At 38.9% G+C, this 17,872-nt stretch overlaps 1 protein-coding gene across 1 annotated transcript in view; it reads left to right on the top strand.

The window, feature by feature from the left end:
• EPB41L4A (erythrocyte membrane protein band 4.1 like 4A) overlaps window positions 1-17,872 on the top strand; it is a 132,721-nt gene that overhangs the window by 106,188 nt on the left and 8,661 nt on the right. The window contains exons 14-19 of the mRNA XM_042823098.1: window positions 113-196; window positions 1,960-2,073; window positions 3,730-3,777; window positions 7,590-7,667; window positions 12,925-13,044; window positions 17,554-17,601. Coding sequence (XP_042679032.1) covers window positions 113-196; window positions 1,960-2,073; window positions 3,730-3,777; window positions 7,590-7,667; window positions 12,925-13,044; window positions 17,554-17,601 — 492 coding nt within the window. The remainder of the gene's footprint in view (window positions 1-112; window positions 197-1,959; window positions 2,074-3,729; window positions 3,778-7,589; window positions 7,668-12,924; window positions 13,045-17,553; window positions 17,602-17,872) is intronic.

The raw sequence follows: 17,872 nt of genomic DNA on the forward strand, positions 1-17,872 counted from the left end.
GTGTGCCAGCTCTCTGCAGTGGCTGTATTCCTCAAAGATTAATTTCTAAGAGATGAAAAAAATGTGACCTATGCTCTGTGCATTTAAAAGGTGTATCTTTACTTTTATTTAGCTTTAAAAATATGAAAAATGAGAACAGTCCAGAAACCCAAAGAAGTAAAACAAGTGCACCATGGGAGGAAAATGGCCAGCAGAGGTAAGGCAGGACATGATATCTTAAGTATTATGCTATGCTAAATATTGTGCCGTGGCAATAGAATGAGGGATTTTGGTATAATATGTTAATATGCTAACATAGTCACTGTAATTCTGTATTGCAAATAAAAAGGTTGATCCTGGTATTGATAAGTTAGAACTCTGACAGTATAAGTAAGGAAGAAAGGAGTGACCCTTTGTGAGGAGGAGACCTGTGGTACGCCTTTCCAAGGGTTGCCAAGAGTTAATGGATTCTGGGGAAACTGGGCTAGTGCATGGAAGTGAAATCAGCTCAGGGTTTCTGAAGACAGAGATGTAACACGTGGCTCACTCAGTCCCCCTGAGCAGGGAGTAGTGAGCTCTAGGGAACTGTCGTATGTATTAAACTTATTACTTCTTTTTTCTGAGTGGTTGTTTATGGCCACTTCTGTAAAAAGGTCAGTGAACTAGATGGCATCTTACTGTAATGCAGTAAAGTCCTATTATTACGTCATGATTCATATTTATACATGGTGGTATTTGAGGCATGTTTGCTATGTGATTCTGCATAAACATAGAGTTTTCAGTGTAAGGACAAGGCAGTGTGCAGATGTTCATTTGCTAGGGTAGATTTTTGTCTGCGATGTTTAAAAAAGAACCTGTGTCAGATAGTCACTGTGTAGCTTTATAGTTAAAGCTGTTCTCAGTATGGAAGGAGCTTTACTCCTAGGAGCCAAAGAGTGTGGGATTGAGTTTTTGAAAGGACATCTATTCTAAAGAACTATGGAGTGATAGGTACAAAAATAGACCATATGTCACAAAAAGCTTTTCACAACTTCTAGTAATAATTTTCCACTTTGAAATCAATCAGAAGAACAGTGGCAGATTTTTAGCTGTGCAGAACATCACTGTAATCAGCAGTCTGGAGAAGGAGGATTTTAGGAAAGGAAGAAGAATTTGTTGAGACATTTAACAAATAGCTGTTGTGAAAAGGGCTGAGTATCATCAGACAGAAATGTGATTTTGTGTTTAACCTAGTTGGTTCGGGAAAGTGTGGACCTGTTACAGCATCAGTGGACCACCTTTAGAGTAGTGTGTATTCCATTGCAGGCTCTATTACGCTATTGGAAGAGTTACATTTCTGTGGGAAGGCACAACAGTACCATCCATACAGGCATTTGAGAACAGACAATGCAGTCTACTTTCAACACTGTAACAGCCTTAAGTCCTACTCTAGCTTAAGTATATGAAGCTTGCAGTACCTCCACGTCATTTTCAGAGGATTGTGTAGATTAACAGCAAAAATCTAGAGTTAAAATTATTTAATGATCCAGATTTTTAGGTGTGCTGAAGATTATGTTGGGGTACGGACACTGTTTTTGTATTTAAGTCCATGGAAACCCTGAAAAATACAAATGCATGTCAATACCTCATTGTGAGTTGTGTAAATCTTCCTAAAGCGCAGATATTCTACAGCAACACGTGTATACTTGGTTCTACATTTTGTAAGCTTAGAACTGTCATCTTTCCAGTGCTTGGTGGTCTCTGTCCTGTATTTTACATGTTCAACGTAAAATATTTGCTCTTGGAAAGCAGTACTGATATTCACAGATAGCATGTGTGAATGCACATGCTTGCACACTCTTGAATGTGTATGTAACGGAACATGCAAATGTTTGAATGTGTGAACCTTCTCACTGTTTTTGTGGATTTAATCTGGGTTATCTGACTTAACTATTGTGAAAGTTGAGAAGTCAGTTGTTTGCTTTTCCTTTTTAACCCCAGTGGGCTGTATAATTCCCCCAGTGACCGCAATAAATCACCAAAGTTTCCTTATTCTCGGCGACGGAACCCATCAGGTGGCAGTGAGAATGAGTGTGGGCAGCCAGTCCGGAGGAGGTAAGAGCCCTGAGTCCTGTCACAGTTAGCTTCTTACAGCAGGAAGCGTATAGCCCTGAATGCTCTATGTTCAGTAGGGTCTTTTGACCCTACAGTGCTGAGTTCTGGGAGTGTCAGTTGTTAGTGCAAAATGAAAGTAAACTTGGAACATGGAATCTGATTTTGCAAAGTAAATTTTCATCAGGGTTTTTGCTTGCTTGTTTGTCTTGTGTATGAGGAAAATAATTTTGAAAATACAAAAAATTTTATTATTTGCACTCGAAAGATCCTTTCATATAGATCAGCATTTATTTTTCCTTTCTTCTGATAGCTCTTGCTTGGTTGGCAATGAACTTCTACTACAAACCAGTAACTTAGTTTGAATTAAGTAACTTAGAAAACTGAAATTAAATGGATGGAAAACAAAACACTTTGCTTTGTGTCCTGGAGTTTGTCCGATGTGTGAATCAGTGACAGCTCACATTAAGAAGTGATAGTTCTTACAGTCTGCATGTTACTTGGGGTGATTTGTTCTGCTGACAGGCTGTTTTCATCACCTAAGCTAGCTCAGATGCACTGGTGCTGTGGTCTGCTGTGAAATGTAGATGCATATAGCTACTGTGCTGTATTCACAGTCTTCCAGGACTACTTTACGAGCCCACGCCCCGAAGCTTCTGACATCTCTGATGCAATTCTCTGTTGGGCTTTCAAAGCCAAAGTTTACAAAGAGATCTTTGAAGACACAGCCTTATCTATGAGGAAATCTCAGTAGATGAGGAGGTTTTATATTTGTCAGGTTCCTGAGCTGCTCCAACCTTCTTACCTGCCCACTGCTGTCTAGAAAAGCAGTGAAGAAACTCAACCATTGTGTATGTTTAGTGAGCTCATGCAGAAGTTAAATAAAGTAAATCAGTGTCGTTTGTCTCAAGTTGACAGAATTATGTTGATTTTCTGTTGAATATGGCCCTTGTAGGTATAGATAGCAGTGTGTTTATTGATGTGGATTTTCTTATTCATTTATAACTTTGTTGTCAGAAGATATTATTGAGCTCTGTTAAAACAAAGCAATGCAAAAGCAGTGCAAAAAATCTTACAGCAAGAAAAGAATAATGTTAATGCACTGTGCAGTAGGAGATTGTTTTGAGATGCAAAGAGGTTGTCATCTGGGGTTTACATTTGACTCATTTGCTAGCTAGACAAGTGGTCATGCCGATAACATGTTTTGTCTTGGGCCACAGCACCACCAGAATGATTTTATAAAGTCTTATCTCGAATGTAAGACTGTAAAGGCTGACAGTTGAGAGTAGATTCTAACCTAATTAAGTCTTCCTGAGTCTTAGTTGAATTCAAATGCTTTCCTTTTTCAATTGTTTAACAACAATAGCTACACTGTGTATACCGACTTAAGTGGAATTGAGAGGAAAACATCAGGATTAGCTATTCTGAAAACATTACAAAGCTCTAACGGCCAGTTTACTGTGCTCAGCCTTGCAAGTCTGGGTTTTGCAGTGAGTACTTGAATGTGATCATGCCTTCGCAACTTACTGGAGTTGCCCTGAAAAGTTTAAAACAAGCACATGCCTTTTTTTCTCCATCCTAAATAGTAAAGGTGGAAACTTTTGTGTATTTGTGTTATGTGCTCAATTACATTTCACTAACACTTTCTTAATATCACAGGAAAACCCAAAACAGTGGTGAAGATTCAGATTTAAAGCACAGGAGAAGGTAAATATATACACCATAGCAGTCATGAAGTGACAGTGAAGGTACTGACAATATTTTAGTTTTTTGTATCTTCTCTTTTCCTTCATCTCCCCCATTCTCATGAATGTTTAAAAGGCTTAGTGTGTTTCATCCATTTAAGTTTCTCTTTCCAATGCTCTCTAATATAACCTTACCACATCAGCGATTCCTACAACCTGCCCTACATGTTATTTCCTTTAACTATATTATAAGTAGTTTGTGGAAGTTTACTAAAGGCTTGTCTGCAGCTTCAAAGTCAATTCCAGAAGTCTGAGTTATTGAATTTTACATCTACGTATTGTGTTTTGACTTGTCTAGCCTCTCGATCCACTTTAATTTCTCTGTTTAGACATCAAGTGTATTGTTACTTATATGCAGGAACATATCTGTTCTGCTTAAACTTCTTCTCAGAGTGTCTTAAACATTTTTACTTTCTTGTTAAGCTTCGCTTCTTTTTGTTGTGCATTCTTGTCTGGATGTCACACTTTCAAATAAAATGCTGGTATAAATTCAGGCGTGTGCTTCCATGACTTCAACTTTTTACGTATTTTTTAAACATATTTTTGCATATGGAGTTCTTTGCTGTGACACTGTGCTGTGCTTCTCCTTGTTCCTGTGCTGGTTGTTCGTAAAAGGGCCTAGTGGAGTATATTTTGATGTCTGACTTCTTGAAGCTTGTGAAGGAGGGAAGGCACTCCCAGGATCTGATTCAGTGCACCAACATGGGAAAAGAGCTCTGGCAGAGACACAAACATCTCAGGAACAATCAGAGGAAGTCAGAGAAAGAGCTCATGTACTTTGCACCTAAGATAACATTTTTTTAAAGATGTAACCATTTCAGTCTGCCAGTGATACACCCATAGTGAACGTCAAGAACAGAAAACAGATGATGTAGTTAGGTATTTCAGGTAGGAAGTGCAAGTGCTTAGACGGGATCTGTGCCTGAAGGCAGTACGTTGCCAATGTACAGATTTATTGCTGTACGTAGCAGTAGACTTTCTCCACTTCTTCAGTTTGATGATGCTACTTAAGTTGTAATCAAAAAAGGACTGTATCAGTATGTACTATATGAGCCTCCTCCGTCAAATGTTTCTCTGAAATACCAAATCCTATCCCAGAGTCTCTGCAAGGCTGCTATGTTCTGCCTCTTTTGCCTAACAGACTGTTTCGTGCTCCATGTGTCAGACCATATTGGACGTGATACTTGCTTGAGCAAGAAAATGTGAGGTAAATGATAAAAGCTGCTTTGTAATTGCTTGAGGTTGGGGTTAGCTTTTGTGTTTCTGCACCTGGCTTAGGAAACCACCTTTATTTTTCTAATTTGCTTTTGATACCTTATTCAGTTCAGTAAAAACTGATGTTTAGTATGCAGTAAAAGATAACATTCTGACAGCTAGCACGAGTAAGCTGCCACTCATCTAGCAGCTCAGCAGCCTTGCTGTCTCTCTCCAAGTGCTCTTCTGACATTGAAAACAAGGTAATTTGATGTGCATTGCTCAAAAGGTAGATCAGATTTTCATTCCTGAAAAGCTAGAAAAAAGCTTATCTTGAATTTGAGCAAATAGGCTTATCTTGAATTGGAGCAAATGGCATGTTTTATCTTGCAGTTTTCCTGCCTTGGTAATTTATAGGATAAATTGTTTAAATGAGAGCAAGGAAATACTTGAACTGTGAAATAACAGTGTTGCTGTAATGACCGGGAAGTTAAAAAAAAAAAAAAAAGTTGCTCTGGTGCTGGTGACCTAGTAATTTTAGGAGTGTCAGTGGTTACGAGGTATGGGAAAGGGGAAGAGAGAGGTGTACTTCAGCGAGAGTAAGGTTGCTGCAGTTGTAGGGCATGTTTTGCTCTTTGAACTCCCTGAGCTTGCTTGAGCCAGTACCTTTTGGATGTTGTTTTTTCATCTTTTCTTCCTTTGGAGCAACACTTTTTCTGCAGAAATATACGTCTCTTATTCTCACTTCCAGCTTCACCCAGAAATGTATTTTTTTTTTAACCTGGGAAACTGTCTGTCTTGAACATCTTAATGGATTTAAATTATGAACCATAAAATTTGGAGGCATGAGAGTATTTGGTTCTCCTCTGGAAAGTATTTCACTTTCCTGAGACTATTCCCTGCAGACAAGCTGGGCTGAACTGATTTTCCTAGTCTTTGGTGTATGGTGTGCAGTTATTCTGAAATATTTCTGGAAATTATTCAGTTACTTTAATAAAAGTTATTCAGGTTAATGCTTAGGAGAGAGGGGAGATCAGCCCCTATTCATTTCCATAGACTCTGATTCATTCAATGATGCACCAATCTGATGAAACCAATTATAATTCACCAGAATCATGGGCATATTTTTGGGACTTCCATGTGGTGGAAGGACGTCCACAGCAGTGCCCTGGTTTCTTATTCAGTGCCGGGCAGTGTGTCACTGAGCAGTTAGATTTCCTGATGGAGGTGAATGCTGTTCTCAATAGGAAATATCTTTCATCTTTTCCCATTCTGTTTGGGCTCTTCTCTCTAAACTGTTAGAACATAAGATGAGCAGGTCCTTGTCCGTAGCTTTCAACCTCATCATGAAATGCCTCCTCTTACCTGTTACACCAGATCAGCCGTCTTTACCTTCCGTCTTATTTGAGGGCCAATGTAACAAGTCTACTCTTTTAACAAAGTGGGTCAGAGAAGAATGAAGAGCCAGGAGAGGCAAGAATGTCAGCAGCATCAGCAGTCACCTGCTTAGCTCTCCTAGTTTTATGCTCAGAGACTTATGAAGAAAACTTTTGTGTTCCACTGCAGCAAAAACATCACCAGTCTTAAATCCTGATGTCCAAAATTCTTCTGGACCATCCCATGTTAATTTTGGTAAACTTTTTCTGATCATCTGTGGCATTTCTTTAGTGAAATTTCATGATTTCGCCGAACAGTTGTCCAAACCAGATTTTAATGCTGTATTTTAGGACTTAGTCCAGCAGTATGGTAAAAGAGCCTTTATTTCTATGACAAGAAGGCTCTGACAGTTGTTCTGTCTGCTCCAAAAGGATGATCTGTGGCAATCAGGGATTAAAATGTTTCTGATGGTAGAGGCCAAGTACTTCTCTGTGAAGAAGTACTGCGAAGAGCTTGCCTCTAGGTAGTCAGATCTTCAGTTTCTTCTTGAAGTTCAATATTCAGTGTTACCTGTCGACTTTGTATCAGCCTGGTTCACTAGTCTTCTTCAGTAATAAATCATCAGAGCCATAGATGTCAAGATCAGCAGAAGCACAGTGTTTGTGATGCTTTATCCATACAGCTTAACATGCAGAAAATGATTTGAACTTATTTGTAGCTCAACTTAAAAGTTACAGATGAACAGAAGAAGACAGATCTAGTGAGCATTCTGATTTGCCAGCAAAATCAGAATAACCGTGTGAAGTTTTTTTTGGGAGTCCCACAATAGGGGGTAAGAAAGGAGCTAGAATGCATGTAATTTAAAGGCAGAACTTTTTACACCTCAAAGAAGTACTTCACTGTGACATACTCACAAAGAATGCTGAGAGCTAAAATAATTAAGCACAAAAATGCAGTGCAGTGATTCAAAAGGAAAATAGCAGTCACTTGACTCTGCTTCCTTTGAAGCAGAAATTTCCAGTCATATAATAAGCAAAAGATGGTATGACTCTCAGGTGTGGACAAGCCTTCTAGACTCTTGTAATTCTAATTTTCCTAATACTGTCTTTTCAGCACTGTTTATTCCTTGTTGAGAACATCAGCATTTCTTACAAGATGTCAGTGGTTAAGGAGATCCTGAGATATTGCTTTTCTCTTCTCCAGATCACGTTCTCGTTGTAACACCAGCAGTGGCAGTGAATCCGAAAATTCCAACAGAGAGCATCGAAAGAAGAGAAACAGGTGACCTTTTTATTGTTTGGACCTTTTAATTTATATGAAACACAAACAGAGAATGGCTCATCTTCAGGCAGCCCTGAGAATAAGAACTAATGGTTTTTTTACGTATGCAGTCCTCCCGAAGCAGCATCGAGTTCTTGCTTGAATAAAAAGAGAGAGAATAGCCGTATCGCATATATGCCTTTGGTGAATGCAACAAATATGTACACTCACCTAATGCTTGGAAAGGTCTCACTAATGAACTGCAAAATCAAATACCAGATGTGTTTATAAGAGACTTTCAGTATTGATACAAATAAAGTGGATAATGGTGGATTTGATATTCACAGCATATACTTTAACACTTCAAAATTTTCAAACATCTATTTTTAGCAAAAAATATGCTGTTGTGGCAAGTAGAAGAAATAGTTTTGAATGGACCTGAAATTTGATGTTGTTTTTAGATGCTTGCATTTAGTTATGCCAGTATTTTTATTTTCCAAAATGTGAATTGTAGGCCTAAACACAGAATATGTACAGTGACAGCTTTTAATAGAAAAACAGCAATTAACATCAAGTGATGCTAGTATGTTTTGAATCTTATGTTCTGTTTTTCTTGATGATAAGAAGTTGGCATAACAACTAACATTGTAGCATTTTTATATTGCACTTGTGGTAGCAGCATGAGAGTTTATAAAATGTATTTTAGCAAAGCACATAAAACTTCGTTTTGCATAAATAGAGCATAAGAGTCACTGGACAAAAGAGGGATTGATTAAAATAAGTTTTTCAAGTCAGTCTCCACAACTTGTCACATTCCTTGTTCTTTCAGCTGCAGAATTATTAGTGATAAATTATTTTCAGATATTTTGAAGCTCTTAAAGATAGGGATTTGTTTGCTATGCTAAAACAGTGGTGAGAAATGTGCATTTTAAGCATAATAACTTTCAAGAGTTGAGTAGATTCTATAAAATCCTTAAAATGGCCTCGTATAAAGCTTACATGAACCATGAGATTTGTTTGGCAATTGTTTAAATTAGAGCAGTCTTCTGAGATACTCAGCTAACAGTGAAGTGCTGTGCATGGAGGTTTTGTTTTCTGGGTGAGATCTGAAGCTTGAGTGAAGTACTGGTATATTTTCAATGATAAGTGGGTGCATTCTGTATTTCATTCTCTTAGTATAATTTTGCCTGCCTTTTTCTCCTGTGAAACATCTAGTTCTGGGAGTTTCACAGGCAAGTCAAGAAAATTAGAGACTGGCCACAGGAATGTTTTTAAAAGATTTCTGCAATATAAAGATTGAATTGTGAGAAAACTTAAGTAGTGCTTATCCTTTTCTAAAAAAAGTGAATGGGCCTTTACCAACCTTAGTAGAAAAGTGCTTACAATTAAAAAGAGTATAATCAATTTGTATGAAAGGACAAGAATTTTAATATTCTTCTGACATTCTCAGAAATCTAAGATACACTAAAAATGTTGAAGTTGCAGCATCTATTGCTTGTAGGTGGTCACTTGAAATCAGACAAGATCAAAAGTGATTTTCAGTGCTAAAGTAAACAAGCATTATTTATGGAAGGTCAGATACTTGTTCCTTGTCAAACCTCATCAAACCGGGCCTTGACCACCTCCAGGGACAGAGGATCCAAAACCTCTTGGGGCAGTCTGTTCCAGCACCTCAGCACTCTCTCTATAAAGACCTTCCCATCCACTGTTTGGTCTCCAGAAGCATTCAGCAGATGTCGGTGAATGTAGATGAGTGCAGCTTTTTCTGCATTTCAATTCCACACCTTTGCTTCATATGCACTTTCGTTCAGATGCCATTCTATCAGACTGCCCCTCTGCTGCCATCTTTTGCACAGCAATAAAGTGTAACGGAATGTCAGTGGGAAGGTTCAATCTACTGCCATACCACCGTAATCCAGCTCTGATGTTGTGGGCTGACATAATAAAGTAGGAGGCATTACTTTCAGAGCAGTGCTCATGCTTCAGTGACAGAAGAAATGTCTGCTTTTTTCTTTCTATAGTAAGCCTTTATCAGGTGGATAAAAATATATTGAGCTTTCTTCAGGATTTTCCAGGCTGAGCAGTTCCAGCTCTTCTCACAGCCAGTCTCTTCATCATCTTCATGGCTGTTTGCTGGACACTCTCTGCCATATCCACGTTTTTCTTGTTCCGAGGATACCAGAACTGGATCTATTCTTCCAGGTGTGGCCTCAGGAGGGCTGAGCAGAAGGGAAGGATCACCTCTCTTCAGCTGCTGGTGATAGTCATTCCACTAATTCTGTGCCCTAGACACCGTAGGCCTTATTTGTGGCGAAGGCACACTGCTAATGCATATTCAGTTTTGTATGTATTTGGCCCCTCTAGGCCTTTTTTACAGAGCTGCTTTCCAGCTACTGGCCCCTAGCATGTCCTGATGCCTGGGATTGTTCCTTCTCAGCTATGAAGTTCCCTTTGCTGAACTTCATGTGACTCCTGTGAGCTCATTTCACCAGTCTGCAAGGTCTGTTGGGATGGCAGCATGACACTGACATATTAGCCAATTCACTGAATTTTATATTGTCTGCAAACTTGCTGAGGGTACATCATCCATGTCAACAATGAAGATATCAAACAGGATACCAGCATTAACAGTGTGAGATACTAGTCTCCAACTAGACTTCATTCCACTAACCAAGAATGTAAGCTGGTCACATTCCAAGAGTTCCAGTCAATGGCTTGATGTCCTGGTAGAGACTAGTGACCAGTGGGGATTAGTATTGGGACCAGCACTATCATCTTTGCTAGTGAAGTGACATGGACATTGAGATTGAATGCAGTTTTATCAACTTTGCCAACAGCACCAAGCTGTGTGGTGTGATTTACATACTGGAGGGAAGAGATGCCATCCCAAGGAACAAGCTCAAGAAGTGGGTCTGTGCAAACCTCATTAAGATCGACAGAGCTAAGTGCAAGGTGCTGCGTGTGGATTGGGGTAGTACCAAGTACAAACATATGGTTGGTGGAGAATGGATTGAAAGCAGCCGTGAGGAGAAGGACCTGAGTGCTGGTTTTCTCATAAGTGCATGCTTGCAGCCCAGAAAGCCAACCAAGAAAGTCTGGGCTACATTAAAAAAAAAAGGCATAGCTAACTTGGGGAGTTAGCACAGGATGGTGATTGTCCCCCTCTGTTCTGCACTTGTGAGGTCCTGCCTGGAGTACTGCATCCAAGACTGGGGCCCTCTAGCTAAGAAAGACAAGGAGATTTGGAGGGCCACAAAGATTATCAGAGTGCTTGATCACCTCTCCTATGAAGAAAAGGTGAGAGAGGTGGGCTTGTTTAGCTTGGAGAAGGCTCTGGGGACACTTGGCTGTGACCTTACAGGACTACAGGAAAGATGGAGAGAAACTCTTTTTCAGGGCATATATAGATAAGACAAGAGGGAATGGTTTAAAATTAAAAGAGGGTATATTTAGAGTAGATGGTAAGCAGGCAGATCCAGCACCCAGTGTGGCAGCACTGGTCTGACAGCCTCATGTCTTCTTTTTGTTCAGGTTTAAGTGATGGCCATATGTGGGAGGCAGTTCATACTGTTTATGCTATGTGGGATTATTGCTGTCTCCACAAAGTGGATTATTCAGGATGAAAATCACAATTCATTACTTGTACTGTGTGAGTTCTTCTACAAAAGCTTTAGATAGATGCTTATGTTAATCCCTACCACCAGATTAGAGGTTTAGAAAAAACTGCTCAGAAATCAATACCTGATATTGTGGTCTGTTCCAGATGCTTAGTGCCATTTGTTAGAGTTACGATTGTTTACAGTACTTAGGGATCTAGCTCAAAACTCATTATGCATGTGGGTGAAGATTTTATTGAAGCAAAAGCAGCAACCTGCTTTGTCAGTTCAGCCCCATACAATTAAATATGTGGAATCACAGAATTGCGTAGGTTGGAAGGGACCTTAAACATCATTGAGCTCCAGCCCCCTGCTGTGAATAGAGTAAATTTAACTAGAAAGGTACATATTTACTGAAGAGCAACAACAACAGCATGCTGTACATTTTTCAGGCAGTCTTGTCTCCACCAAGTAAAACACTTACCTCTGATAGTTTCTTTGCTTGTTGTGAGCTTCCCATTTATTTTTTTTCTGTTAAGCTTCCCTAGTTTCTTCAGTATGCTGGTCATACTTTTGTTCTTTTGGAGTGATATTTTCCAGGGTTATTTATATATAAATCACTGTGGAATTTTAAATTCACAGCCGTAACTAAACACATCGACTTATCCCAGCTTAGCATTTTATCATCGCAGCAGTATTTGCAACCCAAAGCTCTGAAGCTTCTGCAGAGCTTTTTAATGGCCAACCATTGTTGCGCCATTTGTCCTGACTAGCTTTTCCATGATAGAATTATGTCAACCTGCTATCAAACATGTTCATCCTACAGAATATTGACATTTGTTTTAATCTTTAATAAACTGCAGTGATGGGATTCATGACTTTGGAAGAAAAAGAATCACATGTGAAAATCAATTCATACTGTAATATCTTAGATCCAAAGAATTTCGATACTTCAGTGTATGAAATAATTCACAGAATTTAAGATTTCATATTCCTTTCTATCTTGTTCCACCATTGTTTGAGTAATGAGTTTATCTGCACCTCTGAGCAGGACTCATCTCATGCTTCACAACCATCCACACTGAGTAGAGCTGGAGTTTAAAGCTTTCCTCCTTCCCCAGTTTGTTGCCTCTGTCAGACAAATAAAATCAGGAGATTATCTTTGTCTCCTTTGTGATGGGATATTCCCTTTCACTTTGGGCTTTGTGCCTGTTCCAGAGACTGGAGGTGCTCACTGGGAAGTGTTGCTAAGGCCTTGGGTGACAGAGGAGATGAGTAAGTTGTAATAATACTGGCGTCTTGTGTCACAGTATCGGCCTTACGCTTGCTGTAGATGAGGAGGTCTTCAGCACCTAAGTGGGATAGCAGAAACGTTCCAGATGTTTGACTTGGGGGGGCGGGGGGGAGAGGACAGGTTGAATTTGAGTTGTAGGTCTGTTTTTAATGTCTGGACTGATTCATTTCAGCTTAAGCTATTTCTAGGTAACAAATCAGTGAGTCTATTTTTTATATAGGCTCTTGCATTTTATGTATTTTGGGAACATGACTCAAAATTTGGCAAGATAAAATGTAAAAGTATTGCATTGCAGGAGATGAATTTTTGTGGAGATAAATACGCTCTTGATGCTTTTGAGCACTCTGTGTTGGAAACATCAGACTAAGTTCCGATACTTCTTCTGCAGATTACGGCAAGAAAATGACATGGTTGACTCAGCTCCTCAGTGGGAAGCTGTGCTACGGCGACAAAAAGAAAAAAGCCAGGCAGATCCAAACTACCGGCGATCCAGGCACAGATCTCGATCGTATGTACCCCTTGACCACCCTGATACTTGGTGCTGAGACTAATTTTTATCTCCATTTTCATAGCTTAAAGTTTGTTTTTTTTTTTTTTTTTTAATGAGACATAGTATTTAGTGTTACCTTTTCAAATGTTGGAATTTCTACTTAACTGGATTTGTGCAGTCTTGTTCACTTTCAGCTGCACAAAAGTCAAACTTTATTAGGTGTAATTACACAATGATAAATTACTAAAAATAAGGGATATTAATGCTTAATTGTATGGATGCCACAAAATGCAGTTGATCAATTTTGATTAACTTTTTTAAAAAAGCATTATACAAAAAGTAGTGTAAACTGGCTTAGATTAAATTTATAGCAAAGTCGTTTTTTTTCCATATGCCAAGTAGATTTCTTTGCAAGAACATTACGGGCTCCCTCTTGTGGCCAACTGAGAGTAAGATATGGGTTTTATTTCCAGCGTGGCAACATTCTGCTGTGTATGTCCCTAAATTACTACTAGCAAAGAGTGATGTTATACAAAAGAAGAAAAGATTGCAGATGATGCAAAGAAAGGAGGAATCCTAAAGGTTTTGGGTGACTCCTCATTTCTTCTCCTTGTTGTGTTAGCAATTATTATATTCCTCCCTTTGTCTCTTTCTTCAGTTAAAACAGAAAAAAAAAAAGGAAAACCAGCTTAAATGTATGGTGTAGATATGTAATGTATGAAAGTGTGAATGGAAAAAGTAAATTGTGAATTCCTTTAAAAGTGTTTTTCAAAAAGTTTAGTAAAAGGCCTTTATTTGATTGTTACCCTACTACATTAGGGTATAAGAATGTTAATTTGATTTAGTTTGGCCCAGCTGTTTGCTTCCAGGATTGAATGCAGGTCAGAAATAATTCCCTAGAGTGTAAGGTATGGTTATTTTCATTTTTAGATTTGGCCATATGGTTATCTCAATCTGCACATTCAACATTGGATAGAAAACCATCATTTTAATAATACAGTTGAGCCTTTCACATGAAGTTCATTATTTCAGTCTGCACAAGTTAAGGGTCATACTGAAAGTGCAAAGTAATGGCTGAAACATTTTTATTGTGTCTGGCACACTGTGTTTCATTTGTTTGATAATGAGTGGTATTAATCATTGTTGGTGGCAGGGTTTGGTGTCTCCTCAGTCTCAGGAATAAAAATACTTAACAAGAATTTGACCTTCTATCTTTTAAAGGAATCAGAGATATAGAGAGCTCCCAATTCTAGTTCTACGGGGTTTATTTTCAAGAATTTGTGTGAAACATCTGTGTAGCCAGAGGGCTTTTTTAATTAAGAAGGCCATTAAAATTCCATGGCTATTTAAATTTACTATTTGTGAATCACATTGCAATATTAATATGCCTGCAGATCCAGACGCAAAACATATTGTAGGCCGTATTAAAATGTAGGGCTGTTTGAGCCAGTAAAAACCAAACAGAAACAAAGAACTCTGGAGACTCACCACTTAGAGAATTCCCATTGGATTTCTTGCACATTAGTGAATCTGATTAGTGAACAAATTGTTTGTAAACTGTTGTCCATTCAAAACTCGATTCACATATTGCAGTAAGACAATCTGAGCATACATTATGTGTCCAAACAATGATCTGTATAACAATTCACAATAAAAAGTTGTAAACAAAGTGAAAGAGAGGTATTGTGATTAGACTTTGAAAATATAATGTCATAGGCTGTTCAGAGCTGTACGAACACAACTTTTTAATGCAGGACTTACAATACCTGCATTATACTCTAACAGGACATTTCCTTCTTCAGACTTTTCTTCATTTCAGAGTGATAGTGTTCCTACTGCCTTACAAGGAGACAGGAACAGAGCTTTCATAGAAAAATGCTTTTATTCAGGTACTCCATGTGTATCATATTTCTGAATATTCTTTTGCTGGGAGCTAAGCTGAACAAATGCTGCAAGGTAATCCCAGTAATGTAACACTTCTTAAGCAGGTGGAAAATAAATAATGTTAAGATGAGAATTCCTGAAAATATTTCCTTGAGGAATTATTGTTTTCAGCCACTTCCCTTTGTGATATTCTTTTCCCTCATGGCATACCATGTTTGACTGTACAGGAATTTTGCAACAGTGGCTTCCTTATTAGTGGAGGTATGGGGTGGAAGGAAGAGGAGGAGTGAGAGATGGTGGAGGTCACCCAGAGCTAGCAGGGAGGCAGAAGACAAAATTCCTAAAAGATGGGGAAGCGCAGATGACTTCTTATTTAACGTTCTTTTAAGTTCTCTTCCCATAAATTCCCTCAGAATTTAGCCTTTCTTACTGCAGGTGAGGCCTCCTGGTGATTGGTGAGACTGTGAGACTTACAGCCACATCTTGAACAATTGAATTTACATAAATGCCTAAGAGCAATGAGCTGATCTGATGGGTTAGTGGTATGCACAGTGCACTGCTTTGTGGGAGTCTGGACTGTGGGGGTGACCCTGAGGCTGTGCTTCCTCAGGCAAACTAGGGCTTGTAAGCATGACAAAGCCTCCCTGGAGAAGCTGGCATTTTTCATGGAGCCTTTGCATTCCCCACTGCCAGATCATTCAGTATGAGGAGGATGCCTGTCTTGCTAGCCCCCGGGTGAATACAGCAGCTGCTGCTCTGTGAGCAAGGGATTGCAGAGAAGGAGAAACCAATTCAGAATTGAGGGGTGGAAAAGGCTATGAAAGGTTAAAAGCCAATAACAAGCTTCTACATCAGACAGAAAAAAACATGGACTGGTCTAAAGAGAAAAGTCAAAGTAAATGCAAGAAGTGAGGTGAGATGGGAGAAATGAAAACATAAGAAAATGAAATAGATTACAATAAACACAAGTACACAGAGAAACAAAAACCTCTGAACACTAATAAAAATCATACTGCAAGCTACTTGTAGTGGCTTTACCTGTGGCTGTGGCTGTTAATTACCATCAGGAAGAGCTGAGAAGTAAGGGCAGACAGGGAGGCTGCCTGGGAACAGCTGCCCCTTGCAGTGCAAGAACATTATGGATCTGTTCATGTTATCCTGTGAGGGACTAACAGGATTCTCTTCTGTCTCTCTCTGGTTTTGCAAAGCATTAAATTAGTATTTTTCAGCACTTCTACACCTGTAAAATCTAAAAAGTAAAATTAACATCCCTGTGCAATCTGCTTTCATACCAGCTGTGTAACATGAACTAAAATACACATGTTTCTGAAATCAGATTATTCCCAGACTGAAGTCTGGGGTTGATCTGAGCACATCAAAGGAAGAAGTAGTGGAACAGGGACAGAAAACGGTTTTGGAATTGATGCCAACATAGCTCTGTCATGGGGCAGTGGAAAGCCAATCTAGCAGATGCTAAAAGGCTCATGTCCGTCCTGCTCTCAGATATCTTCATTAGTATCTGGATTATTTCACTCCAAAAGCATCTTGGACTATGACAGCCTCTTTTGTTTGAAGAAAAAAAAAAGAAAAAAGCTTTATCATGAGATGATGTAAGAATCAGTGAGAAACTGTAGGAGCATTTATGCATACAGAATCCCTCTAGAAGTGGCATCCCTTACATCTCACATAAGATGATGTAGAACAGTCTAGCTGTTCCAACTACACAGAGTTAGTATAGTCCCAGTGAAAGGGTTATCTGATGCAAATGCCATCCCTGCCAATGTGTAGAGTGATTATTTAATCTATTATACAATTTGAGATTCAGCAACAGTAAGGATTTTACATTACCCCCACAATGATGTAGAATAAGCAAAAGAAAAGAAAGGAGACCCAGTTTGGATGCAGTATTTTCTGTATTTCACTGGAAAATATAAGGCTTGCTACTCAGTCTTGCCTTACTATATTTCTGTATGTGTGTTGCAGAAATTATGATTTTAGCTAAGTAATTTCTCTGAATTAAATACATGCTAACATAATAGAGCTGGTGTGGGATGTGTGGTTGTGTGAGGGAGAGTTACTGGCTTTTAGGGGGTGGTGGTGGGTTTTTTTTGGTTTGTCCCAGACATGAAGTGCTAAGTAAACTGGGAGAAACCTCAATTGGAAATGACCAGAAAGCAAAAACTGTGCCATGATACTCAGCAGAGCAGTGTATCCTTTACTAGTGAGCACTGGGAAGACTGCTGTGTGAGACTGGCATAGTCTGTCCTCTCTCCCTGTTCACAGAGAGCTCCTTGGGCCACAAGGTTTCTCCTTTACAAAAGTTATTCCAGAACAGGCTGTCATCAGCTGGTTAACTGGGTAGCAGTGGCTGGCTTGCAAAGAGGAGCCTTCCGTCATCGATATTTTAAGTGTATTTTTCACTAGTGAAACAGGACTTGTAGTTTAGAGGAAATAACTTTTCAATTACATTAAAGCAATGAAATTTAATGTATTTTCTGAGTTAACAAACGTTATATGTACAAGTCACAGGTGGACTATGCTTTCAATGATTTCTGTGCAGGCTGTGTTCTTAACATTGATTATTGAACAACAGTGTGTCAGATGATGGTTTTCACAGTTTACTGTCTTTGTTGGTGTTTGTAGGAGAAGCCCAGATGTACAAGCTAAAGAAGAACTGTGGAAACATATTCAGTAAGTATAGCATCTGAATGACTGCTGCACTGTCCCTCAAATGGTTAATCACATCCCTTTCTCTGTGGCTGTGGGTCACCACTTTTGGATTTGGTTAAGTGCCATGATAAATTATGCAGGTGTAAATGACTTGTAGAAGATTCTGTAGAATACCAAATGCACTAAATACGGATGTCTATTGTATGTAGGTGAACTATAAAGAAAAATACAGGTTTTAGAGCAGGGGCTTGCAATATGTCTGTCTATCTGTAATGGTGATACTAATACAATA

The sequence above is a fragment of the Centrocercus urophasianus genome, unplaced genomic scaffold, assembly GCF_019232065.1.
Source record: "Centrocercus urophasianus isolate 14NV4802_14NV808 unplaced genomic scaffold, USGS_Curo_1.0 seq_21, whole genome shotgun sequence".
NCBI classification, from domain to species: domain Eukaryota; kingdom Metazoa; phylum Chordata; class Aves; order Galliformes; family Phasianidae; genus Centrocercus; species Centrocercus urophasianus.